Here is a 22,439-nt window from a genome sequence, read left to right as displayed (position 1 = left end):
GGAAGTGTTTCTGTCCCCGTGTGCTCTGGGCTTTGCAGCAATCCCAATTTTTTTTCCCCTGGATTTCTGGTGATATCCAGTAGCCAGCAGGTTTCATCCCCGGCCAATCTTCCCTCTGGATCTTGCAGAATCTCTCCTTCAGCCCAAATTCCAAATAAACATTGCCATGTTTGGAAATCTCCCTGCTGGGCCCCCCCTTTCCTCCCGGCAGGAACTTTGGCTGGAGGGTGACTCATCACAATCCCTTCCCAAACAGCAGAAATTCCCAAGGGAGCCGCCAGCCGGGATCTGCAGCAGCCTTTGGATACCACAAAATCCCAGCCATTCCCACCCCTTTGGCCTCCAGATGGATTTTCCCTGGTTTTTCCTCCATTTTTGGATTTTCTTGGCCTGTCAAAGCTCCTCTGCCAGCAGCAGGAGCAACACCCTGGATGTGCCATTCCATGGGGTGATCCCAAGTTTGGGAATGTCCTTTCCCACGTAAACTCTTCCCAAGGCTGGGTTTATCCCTCTTTCCTCCATGGAGTGGATTTTAAAGGAAAAATTCACTTTTCTTGGAATCCTACTGAGCAGAGACTTGGAGAGGTGTCCGAGAACAACAATTAGTGCTGGTCGTTATTAGCCTGGCTAATTAATGAATTAATTAAGTAATTAATTAATGCACTGCAAATTACACTTAGATGAAGGATAACCTTCGAGTTGTAATTAGAGGGGTGCAGTAATTAGCCAGGCTGGGATGAAGGGGAGAATTCCCAATCCAAGTTGGGATCCAAAGCTGCCATTGGCAATCCATAGAGACAAATCTCCACTGGGGAGAATTGATCAAATCCATTCCCAAAATTCCTGGTTTTCCAAAAATAGGAGAGATGGACTAGCAGTGGTGAAGGCAGGGTGGATTTATGGGATTTTTTTATGGGAATTCCTCCCTGTGAGGGTGGGGAGGCCCTGGCACAGATTCCCAGAGAAGCTTCCCTGGGAAGGTTCCATCCTTGTGGCTTGGGGTTTTCCTTAATCTGGGAATGCTGGGATGAGTCTGGATTGCTCCTTTGGACACTTCCAGAGGATCCCAGAGGATTTGGGGGTTCCCTAAATTGTGGGATGTTATGGAATCAAGGAATCATGGAATGCTTTGGGTGGGAGGGACCTTGAGGCTCCTCCATTCCCATTCCATGTTTAGGGATACCTCCCACTATCCCAGGCTGCTCCCAGCCCCATCCAGGGGTCTTGGACACTTCCAGGGATCCAGGGGCAGCCTCAGCTTCTCTGGGAATTCCATCCCAGCCCCTCCCCACCCTCACAGGGAAGAATTCTTTCCTGAAATCCAATTTAAATCTCTATTCCCTCCTGTCCCCACCCTGGTAAAATTCTCTTCCCATCACTCCCCACCCAGTTCCAGAGCCATGATTTTGGAATATTTCTGGGATATTCCTCACCAGAGCTGCCTCAGCAGGGGCAGCCAGGAGCTCCCATCCCTTTTATCCATTGCTATTCCTGGAAAACACGATTTTCCAAGGCTGGGGAGCTGCATTTGGGCAGTTCCTTTAAATAACCCTGATGATAAAGCATTATCCATGCAAAGGCCATCTGTTCCCTGTGCATCCCTCCCTCCTTCCAGCATTCCCAAAGTTTCCAGCTCAGGCTTTCCTCCACCTGTCCCACCCATTCCAAACTTTTTTGCATGCCCCAAATCCAGCTCTCCTTGGAAGAAAGGTTGGATCTTCACCTGAAGTGCTTCCCATGGAATTCCTGCTTCGTCCCACATGGTTCTGGAGCAGAGGGATCAGTTCACATGATTCCCACATCCCTACTTCCCTCCAGCATTCCCAAACTTTCTATTTAGGCTCTCCTACCCGTCCCACCCATCCAAGCCCTTCCAGGCCTATTTTTCCCATTCTTTTGGTGTGCCCAAAATCCAGCTCTCCTTGGAGGAAAGGTTGGATCTTCAGCTGAAGTGCCAGGAGCTGCTTCCCCTGCACAGGGCTGGGCTGGAGCAGAGGGAGCAGTTAACCTTAATCAGGGCAGGCAGAGGAAAGGTTGGGAAATGATTCTGTTGGAATGTTTGGATTCAGGGAGCTGACATTAGAGCGAGTAAATGTCAGAGGGAGTTTAAACAACGCACCAGCTCTTGGAGGGCCACGTTTTCCTCCGGTGGATTGGGCTGCAAAGCCTCCTCCTTTCCACACAGAATTTCTAAGCAGGGCTTGTATTCCCATTTGGAATTCCAGCCATGATCCTGCTGTTCCTTTCCCCCTCCTTCAGTCCAACTTTTCTTTGGATCTCATTTGTGTTTTCCCAGCTTTTTACACATTGATGTATTGGCTGGGTCACTCTCCTATGCATTTTCTACCAACCTGGATTTTCTGGAGTATTCCAGGGTCTCCAGATCACATGGAATGGCACCTTGAGGGTGAGCAGGGCTGAGCTGGAAATGGAAATTCCCATTTTTGGGGCAGGCACTGTTCCCTCTCACTAAGGGACAGGGTGGGGTTGGGATTGGGATTGTCCTGGGCAGGACCAGGAGTGGGATTTGTTGATCCCTGGGATCCCAGCTCAGGAGATTCCCTGATTCTCATTGGGTGCAAAGAGCTGGAGCTGCTCATGGGTGAAGTCTTGGCAAAGTGCTGGCAGGGCATTTATGGAATGCCATTAACATTTCTGGGACAAGGAAAGGGTCGTGTGTGGGGACACAGGGAGGAGCTGAAGGTCCATGGGATAAACCACAATCCTTGTCTGATAACCCATTCCTGATGGGCTCCATGAGATGATTTGGGGTGAGGAAAGGATGGGAATAACCTGATCCAGTGGAAGGTGTCCCTGCCAGGCAGGATAAATATCCATGTTCAAAGCTGGAGCTGGGCATGATCCAAACCACAACTGATTTTCAGGTCGTGCTTTTGGGACAGGGCTGTTTTTCCAAGGGTTTCGTGTTGAGATTCCCTGAGGAATTTCAGGAGTTAAATTTTGCACACCTTTCCCACCCCACTAGATGGGTTCTCCATCCTCTGGATGGGCAGCTCTGGCCTTTGGAGCCCCAGGGAGGTTCCTGCATCCCATCTGGGATGGGCCTTCTCCGCCTCCTTTTAGCACAGAAGGGAAAATTTGGGTGGCATCAAGAGGAGACCAGCAGGGATAAGGGTTATCCCAGCAGGAGCACCCTCATCCCAGCATTCCATCACTCCATGGCCACTTCCAGAGTCTGTGTTATCCTGGGATAACAGCACACCAGTCCAGCCATGGACATCCCTGAACTGGTTTCTCCCAGCTTTGAATTTGGGGAGATCAGGATCCATCCTCCAGGAGCGAGATCCATCCTGCAGGAGAGGGATCCATCCTCCAGGAGCAGGATCCACCCTCCAGGAGTGAGATCCATCCTGCAGGAGAGAGATCCATCCTCCAGGAGCGAGATCCATCCTGCAGGAGAGGGATCCATCCTCCAGGAGCAGGATCCATCCTCCAGGAGCAGGATCCATCCTCCAGGAGTGAGATCCATCCTCCAGGAGCAGGATCCATCTCCAGGAGCAGGATCCATCCTCCAGGAGTGAGATCCATCCTCCAGGAGCAGGACCCACCCTCCAGGAGCAGGATCCACTTTCCAGGATCAGAATCTATCCTCCAGGATTAGGATCCATCCTCCAGGAGAGGGATCCATCCTCCAGGAGTGAGATCCATCCTCCAGGAGCAGGATCCACCCTCCAGGAGTGGGATTCATCCTCCAGGAGTGAGATCCATCCTCCAGGAGCAGGATCCATCCTCCAGGAGTGAGATCCATCCTCCAGGAGCAGGATCCATCCTCCAGGATCAGGATCCATCCTCCAGGATCAGGATCCATCCTCCAGGATCAGGATCCATCCTCCAGGAGCAGAACCCAGCCCCCACGAGCCGGATTCCCACTCCCAGCTCATCTTCCAGGGCTTCCCCACTCCGTGGCTCCCATCCTCCATCCCTGCTCCCAGCAATTACTCAGCTGTTTCTCAGCTGTTCCCTGGAGCGGCAGGGATGAGAAGGCAGCAGAGATACGGCTCTCAGGGTTTTTTTCCCGTACTTTATGGCTGGGATAAGCTGCTCCCGAGCCGTGGAACAGCTGCGGGTCGGGAGAGCCGCGTGCCGGGCGTGGCAGCGCCGACTCCGAGGGCTCCAGGTGCTTCTTTATGATCCCTGCTCCCGGTGTTCCTCCTGACTGTGGGGCACTGATCGCCTGGATTTTCCAAACGAGCCTTTTGGGAGCTGTGGGACTGGGGAAAGGCCGGGAAAACTGGACTGATCTCAAGCTCCAACCCTGACAAATCCTCACTTTCTCTGGGCAGTGTTGGTTTTGCTGCTGGGTTTTTCCCGAGGCTGATGGATCACCTGCTTCCCTCCCTTCCTCCCTCTCTTTCATCTCCTGGGATTTGTTTGAAATCCTGAGGATTTGTTTTGATGGGATTTCCTGGTTTTCCATGGCTGAGGGCGTCCCGGCCGTGCACTCACTCCCTGCTGCTCCACAGATCCTGCAGCTCCCACAGCCCAGCTTTGGCTTTTCCTGACCAAAAGTTGGACTTCCCTGAGAGACACCTTTCCCCTGTGGTTTTCCAAACCCTGCAAGCTCCTCATCCTCTGGGATAAATCCATGGCACAGAAGGAGAAGCCTGAGCAGGCTGGACCCTCTTGTTCCCCTGTTGGTTCATTTGCCTCCAAAGGCTGCTCCATGAAGAAGCACTGGAATTGCTATCCCGAATTTCCAGAGCTTGGCAAGGTTCAAACAAAGCCTTCCCAGTCCCCTTTTCATTTTCCAAGCCAAATCTTCCCAAGAAAATCCCTTTGCTTCCCGTGTCCTGCTCATCCCTCACCACGCGAGGTTAGAGCAGGGCAGCCTCGCGTTTAACTGAACCAGAAAGGAGAATCCAAGAGGGAGAATCCAAGGGTCCCAAAGCCCATCCCGCAGCAGTTTTTGGGATGATCCGAGCGTGCCTCACTCCGGGATAACCCCGAGGATGCTCAGGTGCAGCTCCCGCCTGCTCGGCAGGACCCGCAGAGTCTCGCCCACATTCCCGGGTTGCCCTTTCCAACGTGGCAGCTGCCAGGTCCTTGGGAAGCGCCTGAGCAGCGTTCCCTTGGCAACAGCGGGAGCTGGGAATGGCAAGGTGTGTGGGAGAAACACCAAACTCCACATCCGGCCACTCCATCGCAGGGACAGCCCCATCCCCAAGGATTCCTCCCGGCTTTTTCACAGCCAGGGGGTATTTTTAGCTCTGACACGTCCCAGGGATCAAATATCCAACAGGATCGGGGAATTCGCAGGGGGGAACCCTTGGGATTTACCCTGAAAGCTGAACCTGGCCCCGGCTGCCAAGGATGAGGTTGGATTCCCCCGGCTGCTGCTCCGGCTGAACTTGGGGTTACCTCCAGCATTCCCCATCCCCAGGAATGACTGACACAGCGGGAAAAATGCCAAAGGTTTTCCAGCAAAAGGGGGAACAAATGAACTTGGTGTTCAATCCGTGGCAGCTCCCTGCCAGCTCTGCTCTTCCTTCTCCTCCTCGATTTATTAATTTGTCCATCTGCTCCGAGGGAAGGTTTTTACAGGAGGGTTTCTCGTCCCTTTCTCAATCTAGGAAACCAGAGGGGGAAAAAAGGAGCTGGGGAAGGAATCTAGGCCATCCCATTGTGGCTCTGTCTGGGGCTTAAAACCATCGAGCTGGGTTTGTTTGAAAGGGCCCATTTCTGTCTCAGGCTCGTTTGATTTTATTTGGATTTTCCTTTGTTCACTCAGCTGGAACAGGCGGGCGCAGAGGGAGGGGAAAGCAGAGGATTCCAATAATGGGCTTTTGGCAGCAAGTTGGGCATAAAACAGCTTTATTTGGGATTGTGGTCCTTTTCTGCAGCAGCAGCAGCAGCAGATGAAAGGAACCCATGGAGGGGCCGGGGCAGGGGCTTGGTGATCCCCAGGCTGTGTTGTGTGAGTCGTGTCCCACCCCAAGAGTTGGGATTTTGCTGGGAATCCCTGTCCTTTCTGTTGGGAATCATTGGAAATCCCTGACCCTTTCTGTTGGGAATCATTGGAAATCCCTGACCCTTTCTGTTGGGAATCATTGGGAATCCCTGTCCTTTTTTGTTGGGCATTATTGGGAATCCCTGTCCCTTTCTGTTGGGAATTTTTGGGAAGCTGTTGGTGATTGATCCTCAATGCATCCACTCCACTTCTGTGCCCACTGCCCCCAGGGCATCCGAAATCCTGGGATAAACAATCCCTGACATCCCACCGAATTTCCCTGGTGTTCCTGGTGGCACTGGATGAGCTTTAAGATCCCTTTTAACCCAAACCATTCTGGAATTCTGGGAAGCAAAGCTTTGCTGTCTGATAACTGCTCATCCCTAAGCAGCAGCCAGGGTGAGATTTGGATAAACTGAGCTTAGCCTGACAGGCTCAAGCCTAAACCTTGTGCTGAAGAGCTCAGCTGAACTTCGGAGTGAGCAGGCACAGGAACGTTTTTGGGAGGAATCATCCCAAATGTCGAGCTGATCTCCAAATCCTGGTGGGAGTAAATGTCACTGGAATGGCTGAGCCTGTGCCAGCCGTGGGGGGAGTTTGGGAAAGGCTGGTGCTGGTTGGAGCAGCTCCAGCAGGCAGCAGGAAGGGGGTAACTCTGAGGATCCCATGGAGAGCAGCATTCCCGGGATGGTGACAGTGACAGAGCCACAGCTCGGGGCTCTCCAATGGGCTCCTCCTCCCTCTGGTGTGGAACCACCTTTGGAAATCTGGGATCTTGGAACAGCAAACTGGGGAGCTTTTGGAAGGCATCTCTGAAGGGTGAGCTCCAGGCTTTGGAGTTCTGACCCTTTGTTTTTCCATCTGTCTCCCCGTGGGAGAGGGGATGGGTTTGGAGCAGCCAATTCCTCGGAGCAATGTCCACACCAGGTGTGGATGGGGAAGCTTTGGATCCAAAGTGTAAAATTCCCTGGGAGAGGCAGGAGTTGGATTCCTTGCAGGACAAGGTGTGGTGGTTTTAAACTCAAAGAGGGAAGATTTGGATTGGATCTTGGGAAGGAATTCCTGGCTGGGAGGATGGGGAGGCCCTGGCACAGATTCCCAGAGAAGCTGTGGCTGCCCCTGGATCCCTGGGAGTGTCCAAGGCCAGGCTGGATGCGGTTTGGAGCAACCTGGGATAATGGGAGGTGTTGAGATTGGAACTGGATGAGCTTTAAGTCCTTCCAAACCCAACCCAACCCAACCCAACCCAACCCAACCCACTGCTTTTTGGTGGGAATTCTCTCCCTGGACATCCCTTATCTCACTCTCAGCAGGGACAGCTCTTCCCAAGTTTCAGGAGGGCTCTGAAGGAGCCTCCCCAGCATCCTCTGCACTGCTGCTCATGGCAGGAATGCCACGGAATTGCCTGGTGGTGCCTGCACTGTGCTCATCCCTTGGAATGGCAGCTCCCAAAGAAACTTCCCGGAGCAGCCCTGAGCTCCAGGCAGGGCCCGGATCCGCTCGGATCCGCAGCAGGAGCAGCTCCAGCTCCGTGCTCAGAGCAGATGGAAGGAGCAGCATTTCCCTCCCACACTCCTCCCCAGGAGCCCCTTTGGAGCGATGACATTTTTCCTTTAACCCCCTGATATTTTTCCGGGACCTGAATGAGCAGCCCACACATGAGGATGGGTTTTTTCCCTCCCTTCCTTTTCTTTTCTGTCTCTCCCTGGATTCAGGGAAGGGGCTGCTCTGCGTGTTTCAGTTTGGATAAGCAGGAAATGCCAACCTGGCATCTCTGCACAGGATGGATTCCTCATTAATTGGAATTCCAGGAAAACATGAGAGCTCAGGGAAATTATTTTGGTCCCTCACCATCCTCAAGTTCCCCTTTCCCAGGAACTTCCCCAAGGGATGAAGGATTCCTTTTCACCAGACTTCCCAGGGTGTAGCTTTCCATGGAAGAGGAATATCCCTGGAAGTATTTAAACTTCTGCTGCTTATCCCTCGCTCGCTAAGTCCCAAATCTCATTAAATCCCAAGCTTTGGAGCAATGGTTTAATGTCTTAAGCCTTGACCTAAATTACCTGCTCTGTGTCCTGGGATTAGGAATGCTCTGGTTTGGGAAGAGTCCTCTCCTCCTCCAGCTTTCCCGTGTTCCAAACAGTTCTGCATTTGGAAGTTGGATTGCTTTAAAGTGCATTTGGGAGCAGCAATTGGACTTTTCCCTGATTGGAAGGCTTTTTTTTTTGTAAGCAGATCGGGAGGGTTGGAGTCAGGCTTTAAAAGCCTTATTCATCCCTAATCCCGAATAATTCCGTCTCCGTGGCTTTTAACGTGATTAAATCAGGGCAGGCTGTGACGACACCCGGCAATTCCGCTTCCCAAAGAATATTGGATTTCACCCAGAGCGAGGCTGCCGGGCCACAAAATTGGGAGGAATTTGGTGGTTGGGTTGGGCAGCCCTGAATTCAGCCCCCTGTTCTCCCTGGAGTCCAGGTGCTCCGGAATTCCAGGGTGGAAAAGCAGTTTTGCCTCATCCCTGGATCTAAAGCCATCCGTATTCCCTGCTTGTGCTGCTCTCCACATCCCAGGAATTTCCTTGTGTGGAGCTCTTTGTTGATGGATGTGATGGAAGGTGGGGTGGGGTCACCCAGATTGTCATGGCCATGGATTTGTCTGTCACCAAAATTCTTGGAATTGCATCCCCCTGGAACTGCATCCCTTGGAATTGCATCCCCCTGGAACTGCATCCCCCTGGAACTGCATCCCCCTGGAATTCCATCCCCCTGGAACTGCATCCCTCCATCACCCTCCTGCAGGTGCTCCCCTCTGGAAAACGTTGGATCCCTCAGGAATAATTAGTTCCAGTCACTCACTTATATCCCAATTCCTTTGTGTGGATAATCCAGGACAGGAGCTTTCCAGAGGGTGCTGTGGGATAAAACCCATTGGCAGCTCGGAGGTGCTGAGCCAGAGGGACGTGCCAGAATCCTGGGAATACAGCAATGAAAGGAAATCCTTGGGGAAAATGAGTTATTTAATTGTATCCATGTACCAGAGCTCCCAAAAAGTCACAATTCCCAGAAAAGCAAAGCCCCAAGCCAGAATTCCCTGCTGAGAGGCAATCCCAGGATGGGGTTTGTGTCTGCTCCATTCCCAAAGCTCTGCAAGTCCAAATTCCTCATGGATCTAAAAACGTGTCATTTTCCACCTCTTTTTTTTCCCCAATCCCGCCAATCCTTAAAAATATATAAAAAAAAAAAGGGATTGAATGGAGGGATGCATATCCAAGGATTGGGATCAGGACTCAGCATTCCCAAAGCTCCCAAAATTTAAGCTGGGATGGTTTTTTTTGAACCAGGGTGTGCTCCACATTTTTTCTGGAGCCTGGAAAGAGGGAGAACAGGCTTGGAATTCCTCATTTCCCTCAGGCACAGCAGATTCCTGCTCTGCCTGATTTACCCTGTGGGGGTTCAGTTTAAGTCTGGCTTTACTCTTTAAATTATTTCTTCAGCTCTTCCCTGGCCACCCCACAGCAGCCACATCTTCTTTGGCACCACTTTCCCCAATATCAAAATATTCCCTCTGAGATTTAATGTGCAGGGACCACTTGTGAGGGAGAGAAAACCTTGGATTTTTCCTTGATTTTTCCTTCATTTTTAATCCTTTAAAGGGCTGTTTAGTCCTGATTCAAAGGGGCCTCGTGTTTCTGTGTTTTGGGGAAGATGCAAGTTTGTCATGGCAAAACAGCTGCGAGGAGATGTGAAAATGGAATAAATGTGGGAACAGAATAAATGGAGAACAGAATAAACGGAGAACAGAATAAATGGGAGAACAGAATAAATCAGGAGATGGAGAAAAGGAAGGAGCAGGATGCTTTTATCTATTCCAGCATTGTCCCCAAATGTCCCCATTTTCTGTCAGTCTCAGCTCCTTTCAGATCTGCCAGATGGGGACGTGGCACTGCAGAGGATGAGGAGAGATAAGGCAGTGGGACTTGGTTAATTATTAATATTAATTAATTCCCAAAGAATCGATGGGAGCTGTGGAGGGCTCCGAACCTCAGGGGGCAAAGCTCAGCTTTCACCCCCATATTTAGAACTCTCTCATTTGGTGATTTAGGCTCATCCTAACAGCAAACTGGACTCGAGTTTTACTGAGAACTTGAGCTGCTTTTGGAGGCTTCAGGGCAACAAATCCCTGGGGAGGGGGAAAGCTCTGAGGCAAAATTCCCTTTCCATGGTGCAGCCCTTTCCTCCCAGCACCTCCTTCCCAGGTTTTAGGGAAAAGCAGCTCCATCCTGGTGGGGAGGACAGGCCAAGGTGATCTCCAGGGCCACCATCCCCAGCAGGAGCAGTTTGTCCTCCTGCTGCCCTTCCCTCCCTGCAGGCTCTGGGATTTCTGGAAGCAGAGTTTAGGTTTAATTGGAATCTCCCGAGCTCCCCTGAAGAAACCATCCTCAGAAATGATGGAAAAGGGAGATCTGTGGCTACAGAGGCTGGATCTGTATCTGCACCTGCCCTTGCTGTCCCTGCTCTGCTGCAAACACAATTCCATCAAATCCTCATTTCCTTCCTGCCCCGATGCTTTGATGGAGCTGGAACAGGAATTTGCATGGGTTAATGGAGATTGGAGGGATAACAGGGATTTGGAGGCAGCTCTGCCTCCGTGGGATTGCTGGGGAGGAGAGGGAAGTTCCTCTCTCAGCATTCCCAGGAATCCCTTCCCAGCTCTCAGAAAACTGGGAATGTCTCACTCAGCAGGGTGGGATGGAAACCCCAAATGGGGACATTTGTCACCCTCATCCTTCCAGGAGCAAGGCTGGAACCAGGGAAGCAGGAATTGCCACTTGAGCCTCGGCTGCATTAGAGAAATCCCAAAAATCCAGTGCAGAGAGGGTTTTGGAGTCTGGGCTTCTGTCTGATTTGTTAAGAGGGGATTTTGAGGCCTTCTGAGAATCCCAGAATGGTTTGGGTTGGGAGGGACCTTAGAAATCACCCAGTGCCACCCCTGCCAGGGCAGGGACACCTTCCACTGTCCCAGGCTGCTCCAGCCTGGCCTTGGACATTCCAGGGTTGGAGCAGCCACAGCTTCTACGGCCAAATTTGTCCTGATATCCCATAAATCCCATTCCAACAAACCACAACCACCAGGCCCAAGCACTGCTTTGCCAAAAACCCTCGTTTTGGGTTCACCCTGAGGTATTTTCCCATTTCCTGCCCTTTCGGGAGCAGCTCCTTCCCCCACCATCCCACCCCTCCTCTGTGAGGATCCACCCTCACAATCCCCAATCCAGGCTCTCCTACAAACCCAGCTGGACCCATTAACATTTGGGAAGCTGCAAATTCCGTAGGAAAACGGGGGGAAATAAATCAGCAGCTGCTTGGTTTCCCTGTTTACACGTCCAGCCCTGGCTCCGGAGGGACGGATTTGTTTAACGGGAGCATCCAGCGGCGCTGGGAGCAGGAGCTGCTCGGGGGTGCTTCATCACAGCCACTAATTGAGTGTCACAGCTTCATTTTTCCTGCTTTTTATTCCCATTATTCATCAGCCAGAGGGAAAAGAGGAGCTGACAGGCAGGGAAGGAAGAGCCAGCGCCTGGCGGGTGCCCGCGTGGGTGGCACCTCCCGATCTGGCACGAGCCACCCAGGGGACACCCAGTGACTCCACAGCAGCCACTGCAGACTGGCCCCATCAATATTTTCCAAGGGTTTCCTTGGGAAACAAAAGGCTAATTCCCAAATTTAGCTCCGTTGCGATTAACGGGTTTTAATCCGTGAGGGAATGGTTTGGTTTTTTTTCTTCCTGGGTTTTTTTTTCGCCTTCCAAGTTAAATTATTCCTCCACATGTTTTAGAGCTGGAGCATCCAATGAATTTCCAGCCTTTGCCACCTTTTTCTTTCCCATTTTTCCCCCCAAATCCCTTTTTCCCATCCCTGTACAACCCTGGAAATGTTTTTTTCTTCTTGTTTTGTTTTTTTCCCTTCTAATTCAATCGATTCCTCCACATAATTTAGAGCTGGAGCATCCAAGAAATTTCCAGCCTTTGCCACCTTTTTCTTTCCCATTTTTCCCCCAAATCCCTTTTTCCCATCCCTGTACAACCCTGGAAATGCTTTTTCTTCTTGTTTTGTTTTTTTTTCCTTCTAATTCAATCGATTCCTCCACGTGCTTTAGAGCTGGAGCATCCAATGAACTTCCAATTTTTGCCACCTTTCCTTTTCCCATTTTTCCCCCCAAATCCCTTTTTCCCCTTCCCTGTGCAGCCCCCCCAGGATGAGCTGCCCCATTATCCCATCCTGGCTGTGCTTCCCAGTGCTTCTGTGGGACTGAGCTGCTTCCCACAGATCATTTGAGGCAAGAAAGGCCCAATTAACTGCACATTCCAGCCCTCAACTAATTGAGAAGGGAATTGAGGGTTATTTTTACTCAGTCTGGAGACAGCAAAATATTTTCCTCGCTGGGGGAAGTTGTTTGGCACAGTCAGGGAGGGACAATCTGGAAAATTCCAGCTGGGAAGCATCGGGTCACGGCAGGGTTTGAGGGATGCAGGGATTCAGTGATGCCAAGCTTGGTGTTACAGCTACTGCAACATCCTGGGTGCAAAAAGGGAATTTGGGGATCTAACTCACAGCTGGAAAAAGCACTGGCAAATTCCCATGAAGTGCTGAGGGGTTTCTGCTGCTTGCAGCTGGATCTGAGGAATTTTTTGGGGAAGAATTCTGGTTTTCCTGCTGGTGATGCCATTATTGTAGGGTTTGGGTTTTGCTCGAGGCCTGGGATTTTTCTGCTGGATTCATGGTGGGAACTGGGTTTCTGGATCCCATAGGTGTGGTGGGAAGCTGGGGGAGGACTGGGCTGGTCAATCCAAGGCCTGGATGGGCTTGGAGAAACCTGGGAATAGTGGCAGTTGTCCCTGCCCATGGCAGGGGGTGGCACTGGATGAGCTTTTCCAACCCAAACCATCCCGGAATTCTCTGAGCTGGACACAGCCAGGCTGGGGACTGAACCCCTTGAGATGTGCAGGAGATGTGGAGGTCCTGCTGTCCAACTGGAATTTGCAATGGGAAACATGGAAAAGTCAGATCCTGCTGTTCAGACCAGGACAGGAGGAGTCTGTGGCTGTTCCCACCCCGTTCAGGGCATGGATAAGGGAAGGCTGGGTTTGGTGTTGGGTGCCCTGGAGCAGTGGGAGAGACTGGGATTGTCTTGTTCCATCCCACATCTCCAGAGACTTCTCCTGGATCCAGCCTGGAATATCTGACCTGGAGTCTGAAGGGACAGCAGTGACCCCAAAACCCTGCTGAGGGCAGGATCCATGTTCATTAGGGCTGCAATTAACGCTGCTAAATGAGTTTGGGGGCCCCAGGGTTTCCAGAGCTATCCAGGTTGGATGAGCCAAAGCTCCTGGAAAATCCCAGAGGAGCCACACACAGAAAAGTTCCAAAGAACCCAAAGTGTGCCAGGGTCTGCACATCCAAATGGCCTCGATTTTGGGAGAATCCAGGCTCAGGAAATCCAGATTTGGGGAGAATCCAGGCTGGGGAAAGCTCCTGGGGCAGCTCAGACACAGCACTCAGGGCTGGAGGTCAGGTGGGAATTCCCATGAGGAAAACTCAGGTGCTGTCTCTGCCACAAGCTCCAAACCTTGGATCCCTGCAGCTCAAACCTCCTGGAATGAACCCAGAGAAATGGGATGAGGTATTCCCTGGATTTAATAATGACTGGAACATGGGGTGTTGTGTTGGAATTAAATCCCTGAGACGTGTTCTCCCAGAGGAGCAGCACAAAGCCTTCCCAAGGATTGCCCTGCCGGCTTCATCCCGCTGTCTGCTCGGATTTTCCCCAGCCTGGCTGTGCTTGGAAATGAATTTATACCTGACTTATGTTCGGATTTGTATCCGAGAAAAGGAGCTTGGCACACACAGCTCCAAAAAGTTCAGCCTGAGGTGGGAATTGCTGATTGGAGCTCGTGTTTGTTGCTGGCTGTGCTCAGCCCCGAGCTCTGGGAGTCCTGGGATTCCTTCAGCTTTGATTCCAAGCCTTGTTTTAGCTTTGCTCTGTTACTGAGAGGGGAAAAAAAACCTGATTTGGGTTGTTCTTCCTGCACGCAGAATTCCTCAATTCCAGCTGAAAGCTTGGAGTGACTTCTTCTCAGAAATCAACTCCCAGAGGATTTTTTTTTTAAAGAAGGGGGAAATGGAGATAACAAAAAGTGCCCTGGCAGAACTTGAGAAACTCAGATTCATCTTTGACAATTCCTGTCCTCTTTGCTTCCTGGGAATTCCTCTCCTGCTCCATCACATCCTCCCCTCCTGCTGCTTCATCCTCACCTTCCATTTCCAGCCCTGCCCGCTCTAAACCTGGGTGAAATCTGCAGGAAAACGTTGGTTTGAGTGCTCTGCTGGATTTGGGCCAGCTCTGCTTGGATTTGCAGATGTGCTTGAGCCAGGACTAAACCCTAAATGCCATCACTCAGGGCTGCAGCTCAGCATTAAAATATCCATCAGTGCTCAGAGCAAAAATCTGTTCCCTGCAGCACCCCCAGGATGCAAACCCACGGGGAGATGGGACAAAGCCACAGGATCTTCATCCCAATTTAAAGCCTGGCTCATCCAGGCCTGGCTGGACCTGTTGCTCTGCAGAGCAAACATCCCTGGAATTTTATAACTGTTTATAAATGATGTTTTGGGGTTTTTTTCCCAATTTCAGACACCAAGCCTAAGGAAACAGCCCTGGCACTGCCCCCTGTGCCAGCTGCAGCTCCCTGAGCCTCCTGCTAATGAGCAGGGCCTTAATTAGTGGCAGGGCCTTAATTAGTGGCAAGGCCTTAATTGGCAGGAGGAAGGAGAAGCTGCTCTCAAACTCCTCCTGGGTTCACCCCCTTTTTTTCTTTGCTCATCCCATTCTCTGCTCCTCCTGTGCTGTTTGTGGCAGCACCTGCGAGGGACAGGAGCCTCCTGCCAGGGAATCCTGGTGATTCTGAGAGGTCTGAGGTAGGAGAAAAGGGAAAAAAGGGGGGAAAAAGGGATTTTGTCACCTCTTTGCAGCTCCCACTCATCACTCCTCGTGTGGCACCACAGCCTGGTTTGTTTGGGTTGCAAACACTGCAGGGGGAGATTTTCAGGAGCTTTCTTTTATTGCTGTGTGAAAAGAAAAAAGGGGGGGAAAGCAGCCCAGTAACTTTCCCATTAATTATTTCTATTAATCCCAAGCTTTAGGAGTCTTTTGTTTGGTGGGTTTGTTTACAAAACCTCGTGGAGCTGAGCTCTGTGAGACCTTCCCTTGGAATAAACGTTGGAGTGGAGCTTGGATTCATTCCAGGATTTTTGGGGGAGGATCTGGGGAGTCCCACGTGTCAGCCTGGAGTGGAAAGGATGGGGCTGGGGCAGGGAGCAGCCCCTGAGCCCTGCTGGTGCTCCTGGGGAGGAGCTGCTGGAATTTTAAATGGGAAAAAGGAGCCTCAGTGGGGACTGGGGTGATTGATGGAGCGACTGATCTCGTGTATGATGGGCACAGATATTTGGGAATTGTGGTGAAATCCCATCTCCAGCAGCAGTTTTTATCCCAGATTCCCCCCTCAGGATGGGCTCCTGTCCTGCTCATGTTAGTGCAGAAACACATAATCACAGGATGATTATATGCAGGTGCTTTTATTGGAGAGTGCTGAGAATCAGGGGTACAAACCCAAATCTGACTCTGACATGGATTTGAGATGGACACGTTTTATACCCTTTTCATTATAGAACTATATATTAATTATTAAACCCATATTGTTCTATTGTATACATTGACCTTATCCAAGCATGAATTCTTGTAATTTTCATCAGGTCCCCCAAACATCCTTTCTCATGATTCTTGTTACAATTACATCTTTTCTCATTATTCTTATTACAATTAAACAATAATTATATTTCATTCCAAACAATCATTATATTTAACAATCATATTATTTATCATATGGTATTTATCATATCATAAGTTCCCTTTCCCAGGCCTAGCAGACCCAACCTTTCTTTCCACCCCTCAATCTATTGTATACAATTCCCATGATTTTAGAAACATTTTAACCCTGCATCTATCACTCAGAGCCACCTTGATGGGATGTGCATCCCTCTTTCCTAGCTGGCTTTTCCTGGAGCTGCTTTCCAGCTGCAAACCTGGAAGTCTGGGTTAGAAACTTCATGGCTGAGCCTGGTGTGGCCTGAAAATCTGCTGGGAATTGGCTCCTTTCCCTCCAGGGATGGCCAGCACTCCTTCCTTTCTGCCAGCTGCACCTTGAGAGGGATTCTCCTGTTTATTTTTGGGGATGTTCCAGTTGGAGGCTGGAGATAGCACAGGGAGGAATCCAGGCTGTGGGAGCTTTCCCAGGACAGGTTTTGGGGCACAGAGGGCTGCAAAAGTCACTTCCAGGGATTTTTTTCCCCTCTTCCCACTGTGACATCCTGATCCCAGAACTGCTGGGGATCCCATTTGGAGGTGGGAGAGGATTCCAGGAGGGCCAGAAGCATTCCCAGAGGCACTGAGCTGGGTTTGTCCATGGAATTTGGGGATATCTAGGGAGCCAAAATGCTGCTGCTGGAACATTTTCAATCTGTGGAGCAGAGGGATGGGAGAGTCCATGAATTTCTCCTGGTGACAGAGTTAAATCCAGGTGTGGTCCATGCATAGCTGGACTGGAGGATCCTGGTTGGATGCTCTGTATCCCAAAACCTCCAGAGCTTTGGGATAAAACCATCCCAACCCTCAGTTTCCCTGTATTAGTTTATCCTTCATCTACTTGGATTTTATTTATTTATTTATTTATTTATCCTTCCAATCTGCATGGAATTTATTTATTTATTTATCCATCCATCCATCCGTCCAACCCACTTGGAACCTCCCAAAGATTCAGCCCCAGCCAGAAATCCAGAAATCACAGCTGAATTTGTGGATTTATCCCCAAATTCCTGGATCTACCCCCTGCAGAGCAGCTCCTGGGAGGAGATTTAGGACCAGTACTCAGTTTTTGGGGTAGGTTGGATGTGGGATCCATCCTTATCTGGGATATTTGTGCTGCATTTGTGCCTCATTTCCTTTGGCATTCGGGGCTGTGTTTGTCATCCCAGCAGAGTGGGGATAAAAGGGGAGAAATCCCAAGGGAAGAAGGGATGGAAGGGCAGAGCTGGGATAAAAGGGAATAAATCCCAAGGGAGGAGAGGATGGAAGAGCAGAGCTGGGATAAAAGGGAATAAATCCCAAGGGAAGAGAGGATGGAAGGGCAGAGCTGGGATAAAAGGGAATAAATCCCAAGGGAAAAGAGGATGGAAGGGCAGAGCTGGGATAAAAGGGGAGAAATCCAAAGGGAAGAGAGGATGGAAGGGCAGAGCTGGGATAAAAGGGAATAAATCCAAAGGGAAGAGAGGATGGAAGGGCAGAGCTGGGATAAAAGGGAATAAATCCCAAGGGAAGAGAGGATGGAAGGGCAGAGCTGGGATAAAAGGGAATAAATCCCAAGGGAGGAGAGGATGGAAGGGCAGAGCTGGGATAAAAGGGAATAAATCCCAAGGGAGGAGAGGATGGAAGAGCAGAGCTGGGATAAAAGGGAATAAATCCCAAGGGAAGAGAGGATGGAAGGGCAGAGCTGGGATAAAAGGGAATAAATCCCAAGGGAGGAGAGGATGGAAGGGCAGAGCTGGGATAAAAGGGAATAAATCCCAAGGGAGGAGAGGATGGAAGGGCAGAGCTGGGATAAAAGGGAATAAATCCAAAGGGAGGAGAGGATGGAAGGGCAGAGCTGGGATAAAAGGGAATAAATCCCAAGGGAAGAGAGGATAGAAGGGCAGAGCTGGGATAAAAGGGAATAAATCCCAAGGGAGGAGAGGATGGAAGAGCAGAGCTGGGATAAAAGGGAATAAATCCCAAGGGAAGAGAGGATGGAAGGGCAGAGCTGGGATAAAAGGGAGAAAATCCCAAGGGAAGAGAGGATGGAAGGGCAGAGCTGGGATAAAAGGGAATAAATCCCAAGGGAGGAAGGGATGGAAGAGCATTTGGGGTGAGGTGCAGGGAAGTGCGTGACTCAGCCAGAGAATGAAGGATCAGGAGCCTGTCTGGGATCCCACAGCAGCCTGGTAATTCCCAGAAAAGCCATCCCTGGGATGTGTGGGACTGTGTTTATGTTGGGATTGAGCTGCTGCAGCTCAGGGATGTGTCACAGCTCCTGGGCTGATTCAGCCACCCCAAATCCAGAGGGAAGGAGGGAGAACCTGGGAATCCCTGGAATTCAGAGTTTGGGATTTTCCTCAGCCAGGCTCAACTGCCAGAGCCCAGATCCCCCCCTGGGGAAGGTGGGGATGGGAATCCCGAATGTGGGAGTGCAGGGATGAGCTCCTGGCCTGGCTCTGCTTTATCCAGCTCTGCCAGAGCCCTTTGCTGCCCGTTCCTGCTCTTTGCTCGGGATTTCCCTGCACGAGCAGCCCTTGGAAAGCCGTGCCCGGGTCGGGGCGTGGTTCCCCCTCTGGATCATCCCCGTCCTTTGTTCGTCCCTTTGCTGTTATTAACGTGGCCAGCACCGTTATTATCATCATTATTAATTGTCATCATCGTCATTATCATCATTATCAGCCCTGCCATTTTATTATCACGTTATTATTCGATATTATTATTATCTAGTATTATGGCTTTTATATAGATTTCACTTGATTTTGTTTGAATTTATTTCCTCCCCTATTCTCCCCTTATTCTCCCTCTTTTCCCCTCCATTTTTACCTCTAATTCTCCCTCTTTTTCTCCGCTTTTTTACTTCTTATTCCCCCTTTTTTCTCATCCCTCTTTTCCCCCCTTTTTCTCATCCCTCTGTCCATCCTTCTTCTCATCCCTTTTCCCAATTTTTTCCCCTTTCCCTTTCCCAAATTCCCCACCCCATCCTGCTGCTCTCAGAGGGGCAGGACATCCCTGGAATGCTCTGGAATTCCCAGAATATTTGTGTGTGTATTTTCTGTGCGTTACTCACATCTCAAACCACCCAAACTGAAACTTCCCTTGGCTGCTCCTCCCATAAACATTTGCTTTTCTTTGGAACCAAACTGGGATTTAGAGCTTTGGGATTTTCCTCAGCATCAGGATAGATCCATAATAACCAGGATCCTGTCAAATCCCAGGGGTTAAAATCATGGGTTAAGTCTCCAAAATCCCCTGAGTGGCTTAAAAATAATAAGATTATGGGAAAATAGTGCCATGATCTTGCTTCTGTTCAGTTCCTGGGTGTCAGGCTTGTGGCTCTGGCTTCTCTCCAGTGTGGAATGAGAATCTGGGAATTTTTAAACAAAGCTGATCCCTGTGGAGTACCTGGAAATTTGGGAATTGTATCCTTAATTTCATAGGATGAAAGCTGTGGATTGATTATAGTGGCGATGCCACCCCAGATTTTATTTTTTTTTCTTTTCTTTTTTCCTGTGTTTATTGGAGGAGTGTTTCACCCAGGGAATTTTTTGGGTCATCTCCATGGGGCTGTTGGAGGCTCTGGAAAAGCAGGAAATCAGGGATTCAATCCCAATTTTGGGGGGATAGGAAGGAGCAGAGAGCTAAAATTCCCTGGGATTTTCCTCCACCTTTCCAGCCTTTTCTTCAAAGACGGCACAACTTTGGCTTTTCCTCCCTCCCTCCCTTTTTTAGCTCCTCCCCTCTTTTTTCCTCCTTTTTCTCCTTTTTCCTTTCCCCCTTTTCCCTTTCCCCTCCAAACATCCATGAGCACCAAGCTCTGACAGAGCTTTCCTTTTTCTCTTGGAAAAATCCAAACAATAACTCCTCTGCCATCCCAAAATTCCAGCTTTGGGTCACAGGGATAGGAACTTGCCTGGTTATAAGGAATTAAGGACCTGATTTCAACTCCAGGCACAATTCTTCTCCTGCTGGTGATTATTTAACCATAAAAAAACCACTTTTAGATCAGTTAGAAGATGGAAAAAAAAAGGAATTTTTGGGGGGATGGGATGAGCAGAGCACCTGATCAAAGGTCCGGGGAGCTCCACGGAGCCTTTGAACTGTTCCAAATCCACAGGCTCTGATTTTTGGGACTTTAAAGGGAAAAAAAATCTGCAAATATAATAAAGGAAATGTATGCAGCTGCAGGAAGCTTGGGAATAGCACAGGAGCTTTGTTTATAGGGAATTTCACGTGGATCCCATTGGGAACGGGATCTGGCAGTGGTTGGGGGTTTTTGGGTAGGATTTGGGTTTTGGCTCTGTGGGGTTGGATTATCCCTGGGCTTCTAGTCAGGAAAAAGCTCCTAAAGATGGGAAAAGCCAGGGAGGAATCATGGAAAGGAGGGAGAAATTAAACCAACACTGGAATTTCAGCAATGGAAAAATCCCATCAGGAGCTTCTCCTGCTTCACTCCCGGGATGACTGGGATTTTATTTCATTTATTTCTCAGGTTTCCTACATTTATTTCCATTTTAGACAAGTGGGTTTCCAAGTCTACCCTGTTGGTTCCCAGCTCTGAGATTCCCAGCTTTTAATTCAAGCCCCTCTAAAAGAAGAATTGGGTTGGGATAAGATTTTAGGGAACTGCAAGATTTGATTCCCACTGATTTTTTTTTTTTTTTTTTTTTTTTTTTTTTTTTTTTTTTTTTTTTGTTATCTGGATAAATAAAACCAGTCTGAGACTGAAGGCCTGATCTTCTGCAATAAATTTTATCCTGAAGGGATGAAAACCCAGATAAAATATTCCTAAGGAATCAACATGGAAGGGTTTTTATTCAGGTTCCCAAAGCGAATTATCTGTTTCTGAAATTCTGCTGTTATCAGAAATAATTCAATGTCTGTGCCTCTCTCTGCCTCCCCCAGGTGTGGGTTTGGAAGCACAAAGGTTTATTCACATCCAGATGTTTCCAATTACTTTCCCTGGAAACAGTTCTCTCATTCCTGCTTAATTTGTGGAATTATTCCATCTTTCTGTGGGATTTTTAATTGTCCTGCCAGCAGCAAACAGCAACTTTGGGCCTATTTTGCACTGATGTGAATCACCACTTCCTACTTAGATCAATTAATTACGGGTTAATTGAGCACTGGCGGATCCTGTAAGGAATATGGGGGAATTTTGACAACTGGAGATGTCCAACTGGGAGCCCTTTCCTTCTTTTTCATGCCCTCTGGATCCTGAACCCAAACATTCCCATCCTTGGCCCCAACAGCTTGGCTCTGTTTTGTCTTTGTCCATCAGGATGGGAAATCTGGCATTCTTTGGGATGTGGGAATGGGGCTGGAATGATCCTATCAGGATCTCAGACTGGAATCTGTCATTCCTTGAGACGTAGGGAATGAGAGAACCTCACTCCCACCAGGATGTGGATTTAAGATTGGAATGTGTCTCTTCCTGAGATGCAGAAACGGGGCTGGAATAAGAGAACTTAATTCCCATCAGGATGTGGATCTCAAAGTGCAATCTGTCGTTCCTTGAGATGCAGGAATGGGGCTGGAATGAGGGAACCTCATTCCTATCAAGATTTCAGTTTGGAATGTGTCCCTTCCTGAGGTGTGGGAATGGGGCTGGAATGAGGGAACCTCATCCTATCAGGATCTCAGAGTGGAATCTGTCCCTTCTTGAGACATGGGAATGGAGTTGGAATGAGAGAGCCTCATTCCCACTGGGATGTGGATTTTGTGGAATCTGTCATTCCTTGAGATATGGGAATGAGGTTGGAATGAAAGAACCTCATTCCCATCAGGATGTGGATCTCAGAGTGGAATTTCTCATTCCTTGAGATGTGGGAATGAGAGAACCTCATTCCCATCAAGATCTCAGAGTGGAATCTGTCATTCCTGAGATGTGGGAATGGGGATGGAATGAGAGAACCTCATTCCCACAACTCCAGAGGAGAGCAGGGCTGCTGAATCTCGGGGTTTGGAGCTGGGAGCAGCCCTGGAGAAGGGTTTGGATGGGAGGAGGGTGTGGCTGCCCTGGCTGGGTGTCCCCTCCCAAGGCTGTGCTGTCCTTAACCCGGTGGCACCTGGTTCGAGCACGTGAGCATGCTGGTGATCCTGCTCAACTGCGTCACCCTGGGCATGTTCCAGCCCTGCGAGGACGTGGAGTGCCAGTCGGAGCGCTGCACCATCCTGGAGGTGAGCACCGGGGATCCACGGCCCCAAACCCCGGGATCGGGGCTGCGGGGTGGGGTGGCTGCTCTGGGGTCTGGGGGGTGGCTGCTCTGGGGTCTGTGAGGATGTGTTTGTGGGGTGGCTGCTCTCGGATCCGGGGGATGTGTTTGTGGGGTGGTTGCTCTGGGATCTGGGGGGTGGCTGCTCTCAGATTTAGGGGATGTGTTTGTGGGGTGGCTGCTCTGCGATCTGGGGCATGTGTTTGTGGGGTGATTGCTCTGGGATTTGGGGGATGTGTTTGTGGGGTGGCTGCTCTGGGGTCTGTGAGGATCGATTTGTGGGGTGATTGCTCTCGGATTTGGGGGATGTGTTTGTGGGGTGATTGCTCTGGGATTTGGGGGATGTGTTTGTGGGG

The 22,439-nt window shown here is 50.0% G+C and overlaps 2 protein-coding genes across 2 annotated transcripts in view; both read left to right on the top strand.

Moving 5' to 3' along the window:
- The window catches only part of LOC130259409 (voltage-dependent T-type calcium channel subunit alpha-1H-like), a 41,165-nt gene extending 20,155 nt beyond the window's left edge, over positions 1-21,010 (top strand). The window contains exon 3 of the mRNA XM_056503669.1: positions 20,968-21,010. Within this exon, the coding sequence (XP_056359644.1) occupies positions 20,968-21,010 (43 nt within the window). The remainder of the gene's footprint in view (positions 1-20,967) is intronic.
- A 932-nt stretch (positions 21,011-21,942) lies between these two features.
- The window catches only part of CACNA1H (calcium voltage-gated channel subunit alpha1 H), a 113,576-nt gene continuing 113,079 nt past the window's right edge, over positions 21,943-22,439 (top strand). The window contains exon 1 of the mRNA XM_056503497.1: positions 21,943-22,048. Within this exon, the coding sequence (XP_056359472.1) occupies positions 21,956-22,048 (93 nt within the window). The 5' untranslated portion in view covers positions 21,943-21,955. The remainder of the gene's footprint in view (positions 22,049-22,439) is intronic.

Source organism: Oenanthe melanoleuca, chromosome 14, assembly GCF_029582105.1.
Source record: "Oenanthe melanoleuca isolate GR-GAL-2019-014 chromosome 14, OMel1.0, whole genome shotgun sequence".
Classification (NCBI taxonomy): domain Eukaryota; kingdom Metazoa; phylum Chordata; class Aves; order Passeriformes; family Muscicapidae; genus Oenanthe; species Oenanthe melanoleuca.
The sequence above is the reverse complement of the archived record's forward strand: the minus strand, read 5'-3'. Positions and strand labels throughout refer to the sequence as shown.